General features: G+C 39.6%; 1 protein-coding gene across 12 annotated transcripts in view; it reads right to left on the reverse strand.

Annotated features, from left to right (window-relative positions):
• FUBP1 (far upstream element binding protein 1) overlaps positions 1 to 7,051 on the reverse strand; it is a 44,471-nt gene extending 37,420 nt beyond the window's left edge. For 11 of the 12 annotated variants that reach the window (XR_010072229.1, XR_010072227.1, XR_010072230.1 and 8 more), the window contains exons 1-9: positions 6,839 to 7,051; positions 5,645 to 5,735; positions 3,712 to 3,750; positions 3,319 to 3,358; positions 2,444 to 2,493; positions 2,280 to 2,351; positions 1,935 to 1,992; positions 213 to 375; positions 33 to 131 (exon numbers count right to left, since the gene is read on the reverse strand). Coding sequence is in view for 5 of the 12 variants with exons in the window: in XM_063343705.1 (XP_063199775.1) it covers positions 33 to 131; positions 213 to 375; positions 1,935 to 1,992; positions 2,280 to 2,351; positions 2,444 to 2,493; positions 3,319 to 3,358; positions 3,712 to 3,750; positions 5,645 to 5,735; positions 6,839 to 6,952 (726 nt within the window). In the remaining 7 variants the exon portion in view is untranslated. Of the gene's footprint in view, positions 1 to 32; positions 132 to 212; positions 376 to 1,934; positions 1,993 to 2,279; positions 2,352 to 2,443; positions 2,494 to 3,318; positions 3,359 to 3,711; positions 3,751 to 4,591; positions 4,655 to 5,644; positions 5,736 to 6,838 lie in introns of all 12 variants that reach the window. The other variant, XM_063343706.1, reaches the window with a different exon arrangement.
• Positions 7,052 to 7,240: the final 189 nt, after the last annotated feature.

Raw genomic sequence — 7,240 nt, forward strand, 5'->3', positions numbered from 1 at the left:
TAAAATGCTCTGAACTGTGAAGGGCTCCTTACTTGAACTTTATAAGGGTCTCCAGTTATCCTAAGGGGTTTGTCTGCACCAGTGTTCTGTGGACCATCTTGAATCATGACCATTTTGACACCTGCTCGCTCCTATTTCACAAAAGGCAGGTCAATACCCACTCAAAACCAAATTGGATATTATCATATGTTTAAAAGAAGATACATGTATACCTGTAATTGTTTAATTGTCTCTCCACCTTTTCCAATAACTAATCCTGCTTTACTTGCTGGAATCATAATTTCTTGGACTGCATTTCCAGGTCCATCGCCATGATGAAAGCCAGGTGCAGGTCTCCCCTTTTCAACTATCTGATCAAGTAATCTTTTTGCTGATCTGTTAAGAAATACATACATTTATAAATACATTTATTCCTACAAGTATCACTTGCCCACACCTATTCTGCTTGGAATTTTTTTTTTTCATCTGAAAAGTTTCTGTAGAAGAAATATAATTACTCTCACTAAGAAATATGAGGCAAACTCAGCAAGTCTGTAACAGTAACTTAAGAAACTAACTGGAAGATAATGTGGTAGACCTAAAACCACCCCAATGTCAGAATACAAAAGGTGGTCTTTACCCAACACACATAAGTAAAAGTTACCTCCTCAAACATGACCATCACCCCTGAATAGTTACATTGATCAAACCATAATTCAGAAAAAAAATATGGAAACCTTGTCCTTTAAAATATTTTAAAAATAATCTGTGTCAATTAGAAGATATGAAATTGTTATAATTTACCCTTTTTAGTGCATTAATAAACAAACAAAAATGACCAGACAAAGCTTTTTCTAACTTTGCCTAATTTCAGTAGTAATTCAGGTAATACCTCATTTCACAGTAATTTTTCCTTAATTTTTTAATAGCCATTCTTAAGGCAGATCTATTTTTGATTCAGCATGCAAAGTTAGAACATTTGTACTTGTAACCATTACCAGGATAGTGGACAAAAGCAAGTACAGCTTCACCACACACGTAAGTCAGCTGCCATCAGAGTAAAACCATGATTACAGTGCTAACATTAGTTAAAAACTCTTCCCTCTAATGTATGAGCAGAATAAACTATAATTAGAAGGAAAATTCCCATAAAGGAATGACTTCATTAACAGGAGCCTGCTTGGCTGCAACATAAGAGAAGAATGCCAGTCTGCTTTCCTAAAGGAAAACATGTACCTGCAGGCCTTACCGGCAAATGTGAAGTGAGAGCAGCTAACATAAGCAACGTAATAGCAAATATACTAACTACACTTAAGACCTTTCCTAGCAAACGCAGGATAAGTTGGTCTTCAAGAGGTTATATAACCTCTGTGCCAGTAAAAAACCCCAGCGCTCTCACTGCTATCATCCTCTTCCCTGAACACAGGAAGATAAAAGTTAACTTTTTTGATAGGTATTACACACTCATCACTTTCATAACTTTTGGTATACATTAATTTGTACCAAAGACATTTAAGAACTCTGATGAGCTGGGCTTTGAGCAACTCTTACTCTTACACGTTATTGATTATCCATATTTTCCCTGTGATCTTCCAATTTATGGTTAATAAAGAAGTTTCTTTTTAGCACACATTTCTTTTTAGTATCCATTCATGCATTTCATTCTCAAGATGAAATCAGTGCGTGGTTAGATAAGTATTACCCACAACAAGATTTGGACTTCAAAAAACGTTTAAGTTCCATATTTTTGTCTTAACATTCCAAGTATGTTGAGGGACCTGACTGCAGGTTCAGGGCCTTTTTTCTTACGCGTACATTTAATTGTCACCAGACTGCCTCTTTAATAGAGGAAAAACATAATATTATAAACATACAATCTAGATATTATACTTAGATCTAAAAAATGAAGTGTATTGCACCATTAAATATGAACATACGGCATTTGTTTTACTTACTGAACAGACTCTGGTGTTCCAGTTAGCATACATGATCTTTCAGGCAGGCCCCCACTATCTATGGTCATAAAATAAAACCAATTTAGCAGTAGAGTTAAGACAGAAACAGATTATGAAATTAAACATAATATACAAACTACTGTAACTTCACAGAAGTAGAATAATCAAGTGAAAAATCACAACATTTTACATTTCTTCAGATCATGATAATCACAATTAGCACAAAATACTAAAATATACCTTAAATGAAGGTTCAGGCAATTAAAAGCAATGATCAGCCTTCTGAACTTTCTACCAAAAAACCCCACCAAAATAAACAAAGAAAAAAGATCCACAAATAGTTACCAGGTGCAATCTGTATTTTACAGCCAGACTCTTGCTGTATACGTGAGATCTGCTCTCCACCTCTGCCAATTACTTGGAGAAAGAAAATATAGAAAGATTATTTGTATTATCAGCAACTGCTAACATCCCTCACTACACTACACCACCACATCCACACTACTTACTGAATCCAACCATCCCATCTGGAACTTTGTACTCCTCTGTCATCACAGACCTACAAACAGAACACAATGACTATTCAGAGACCAAGCTGGCATTAAATTTGTATATATCCCACCATTAAATTTAAGAAAGCTAGTGTCCCCACCATCACCCTGGCTTACTTGCCTCCCCTTCATTTTAAAAGTCATTATGCAAGCACAGTACTAAGTAAACTAACAATATATAAAAGTGACCACAAAAATTTCAAGTATCATACAAACTGATCTAAGTTTTCCTTCATCCTCTTCACTATTAACAGATGTGTGGTACAGAAAAAGCTAGTGTAGCATTTAAGTTTCATCTGCATATCCACCAAAGTACGTTGAAAATACACGAATTCCAGCATCTCATCTACCAAAACCAACCAAAGCATAATAGTTGCATGTGGTTGTTCAGGGAAGAAACAAGCGGAGAAAACTACTAAGTTGTATCAAATGTAGCTGACTGAGCAATACACTATGTTAAATCCAAATTTATTTTTTTATTTTTATTTTGTTAATCCATTAGCTTTCTTTTTTGTTTACAGGATAGCGTCAGCCCTTTCCCTTTCACATCTACTTCCAGCTTCTGTTTATGCTACCTATGCTAAAGTAGTAAAAACCAGTAATGCATTTTCCTTTTACTAAGCTTGATGCACAGCCTAGGTTGCGACAAGAAAGAGAGACAGCAATGCAGATGCATTTTAAGTGTTTGTCTTGGGACTTGCTGAAGCTAAATTTCAACCAATCACACAGATAGAGAGTAACTGCTTCATACATTGATATCACTTTTTCAGAGAAATTTCTTGACAATGCTTTCTTTCAGTAAAAATGAAAACTCCTTTTAGTGTAACTCTTACCTTTGCTGTTGATGCATCGGTGGTAGCTGATTTCCAAAAGCTATAAACAAATATCGTTACAATTAAATTCAAACAAGTAGCATAATTTACAACTAAGCTTCTCCTTTGGTAATAAAACTTAACTGTATCAACTTTTGTCCAAGTTGACTTTTTAATAAGTGTTATCAAGAGATTTTAAAACAGCTAAAAAGATTCTCAGCTGTTGCTAACAACATTGTCAGTTTTACAAAGCAGACTCACACTTCTTCAAGAAAATAAGACATAAACCCCCAGCCACTCTTTTGATCCTACTGATTCAAGGATCACCTACCAGAACACTGTTTCAAATTCTTGTTCTGACAATGTTACACACTTGTTTAGGGTTTTTTTGGCAACAAAATAAAAATTACTTACAGTCATTCTGAGGAGCAACTTTCTTAGCATCTGGTTGATCTGCAAAATTAAGATTTTTTAAATTTTTTTTGCCAAGAAATTCAAGAAGTGTTTACACCTTTTAGTGTGAATTGCAACTTTCCAGTGTATTTTAGTCCCCCTTTCCTTTTTTTTTTCCTTTTCTTTTTTTTTTTCCTCCAATTTCAGGGAGTTGATCATCTGAATAAAAGAAAGAATCTCACGAACACTTAGCACTTGGTTAGCGTAGCTGAAAAGATGTTAGGTTTTTCCATATTATCTATTCAGTAGTTTAACAAAAGGCAGTTTTCAGAACACATTGTAGATTGCTCATAGATACCCAGTCACTGAAACTTAACTAAGACAAGGAACAAAGTTTAGCTCTGTTGGTTGCTCAAGCTAATGATGCTTCTATAGTAAAAAAGAAAAAAAAAATCAAATCCATACCAAAAAATCAACAATGATTTAAATAAAAAAAATTCTGACAATGACGACAAATCTAGATCAAACATCTGAAAATACAACAGTATCACATGGCAATGTAATCTCAATCCGAATGTTGATATGAAATTCCTATCCAAATATCAAGCATTTCATAGCATAAAACTTCAAAAAAAAAGCAGATTCAAAGCAACTACATCACTACCATCCAAATCCTTTCTGTACAGTAAAGGAATAAAAGGCACAATTAACCTATATCTGAAAAGATAAACTTCAGATGCTTTATTCCCACCCCAAAATAAAGGTTATATGAACCACCATAATTTATGTGCAGCAAAAACTCAGACACATATTCCAAGAAATATTTGTGTCAATCCAGAAAGATCCACTAGTTTATGTCATGTTTACATACTAAACACAGGTAATAAATAAAAATTCCTGCCTTTAAAAGGAGAGGGCATTCCCTCCCAGTGTGTTGTACTGCTCGGACTTGTCCAAGAGCCATCTACACATAAAATAAAAAGAATACATTACATATATCATCTGAAGCATCATTAGCTCATTTTTGTATATTAAAAACCTCACCCTTAATAGAAAAAAAAACCCCAACTTTATTACAGGACACAAGAACTCCTGATATAAAGCCTTAGTTACATTCTGTAGACTGAGTTTCAATCCTCTTTAAAGGAAAAAAAGCCATTGCTCTTTTGTGAGACCTATGAGAACATTTCAACAAGCTCAGAGATTTCTTTCCGTAATTTAGCCACGATTTTGTGTGTATATTAAACATATCAAACCCTGTTAAGTTCAAACTGGCTGCTTAGTAAAAGACAGAAGACGACACACACACATTTCAGGAGAAAACTTTACTCCAATATAAGGCAAATTAAAAAAGCTGCAACAAGTTAGACGACTTAAGTATGATCTTAGCAGGGTTCACACATGCTATAGGCTTAAATATTAGACCAAGCAAAAGTGTGTACAAGGTAGAAAATTTAATTTCCTGTCTTTTTTTAAAGTCCTATGCTTTTACAATGAAATGCATTAATACTTTTATTTGAAGCTGTGCAGTAATAAAGTATATGAAACAATCGAATTTAAGGAGTGATCACTTCCTACTCTAATTGTAATTTGCAAACTGTAATCAGTCCTACACAACAATAGACTTAAATGACATACCTGTGTAAGCGTTTCTCAACCATTAATTTATCTGCCCCCCTCCCCAGGATACTTTTTCCTCTTTACAGTGTTTAAGCCACATTTAAAACATTTTAAAACTGGCTTACATTCACTTCATGTTAGAGCACAATGGTTTAAAACAAATTTCCCCATTCAACTGAAAATGAAAAAGCATGTCATGATCTATAAAGAGAACAAGATGTTTTTATGCTGTGCTATGGGAAAAAAAAAACACGAACAAAAAAACCACCTGCAATCGTTCTGGCACCATGGCCACACTCAACAAAAAGAAATGCAGCAGTTAACGAGCGCATACCTCCATCCTCAAGAGGTCTTTTTTGTCCTCCATAACCGTAGTCGTTTGAATTCATTGATGTGCCAGCATCTCCCCCGATTTTTGCTGCAATCTAAACAAAAGGCAGATGTTGTGAGTAAAAAAAAAAAATAATAATAATAAAAAAAAAATCAGTCAGACCTCACTAATTCCAGATCTTCTAAACGATTTTAAGCAATTTAGAGAATGCATATTAAAATAACTCCAAAAAAGTAAAGAGAAGGCTGCTGGTGGAAACAGTTCTGCTCACATAAGTTTTATTTTTTAACGTCTTCAAGGAGACCTGTGCTCATCCTTTAACAGCAAAGTTTCCTGTATTTTCTCCATCGGTGGAAAAAAAACAACCGCAAACCCACCCCTTAAAACACCAGAAACTTTTTTCTAAAAGGGACGTTTCCTTTTCTACCTATTCTTCACAAAACACTGCAGTATCTCAGAGGGCCTGACTACTAGAACTAATTCAAACCTTAGTAATCCCGACTACACCGGCTCTTCAAATATTGCCACAACCGCGACGGTTTATTACTAGACGAGGCGAATTATTTTATTTTTTTTTGCCCGAGAAATAATGAAAACATCGCCCGTGGTGCAAGAGTTACAAATAAAACTTGGGGATACAAAACTTCCTTAGAGGACGCCCTCGCTCCGCAGGCCGCGGCGCTTCCCAACCAGTCTGAGCAGGTTAGCGGGCACCCAGGCCGCCTCGGGCCACACAATACGGGCGGCGGGGGGGAGCCGCCCTCCCTCCGGCCCGTCCGCCGCCCCAGCAGCCCGCCAGGCTACCGATAAGGCGCCGCTAGTCGCCGGCCGAGATTTCGCCACCCCACCGCTCCCCTCGCCCCCACCGCCCCACCATGGCGGGGATCCCGCCGGGCCGGGGCACCACGGACAATGGCGGAGCGGAGGGAGCCGGGGACTGATTGGAAAAAGCTTTCCCCGGCCGGGAAGGGAAGGGAAGGCGGGGGACGAGGGGACAGGACAGAACTCCCCCCCACCCGCCTCACGGACAGATATCGGCGGAGCGGACCCCTCCTCGGGTCTCCTCAGAGCCCAGCGCCGCCCGGGCGCAGCCCGCGAACTCCTCCCGCGGCCTGGCCAGCTGCTGCCTGCAGGCCCTGGGACTGGAGGGCCCATTGATTTGTCAGGGCCACCTCACACACACACACACACACACACCTGCCTAGCCCTCTGCAGCGCGTCTTTAAAGGCATCGTTCACTCCTCCACCTCCACCGCCGCCTCCCCCAGGCGCGCCCGAAGCAGGAGGGGGCACCGTGGAATAGTCCGCCATGCTCCCTCAGCCACCGCTTCCTGCCCCGCTCGCTGCCTGCCAAGAAAGAAAGAAAATGGCGGCGGGCGGGCGCCTTTCACATTCCTGCGCGGCATCGTGCTCGGGGAGGGGGGGGGGGGGGCGGAGGGGGAGGAGGGGAGCGGAGCGTAACCTCGCGAGATCTGGGGCCGAGATTTCACTGGGGCGCCGGAGAACGGCGGAGAACCCTCGCGGCGTTTCGACCGGCCCCGCCCCTCCCGCCTGACTGCGGGGGGGGGGGGGCGGGGGGGGAGGGCGGAGAGGCTCGCG

The sequence above is a fragment of the Chroicocephalus ridibundus genome, chromosome 8 (assembly GCF_963924245.1).
Source record: "Chroicocephalus ridibundus chromosome 8, bChrRid1.1, whole genome shotgun sequence".
Lineage (NCBI taxonomy): Eukaryota > Metazoa > Chordata > Aves > Charadriiformes > Laridae > Chroicocephalus > Chroicocephalus ridibundus.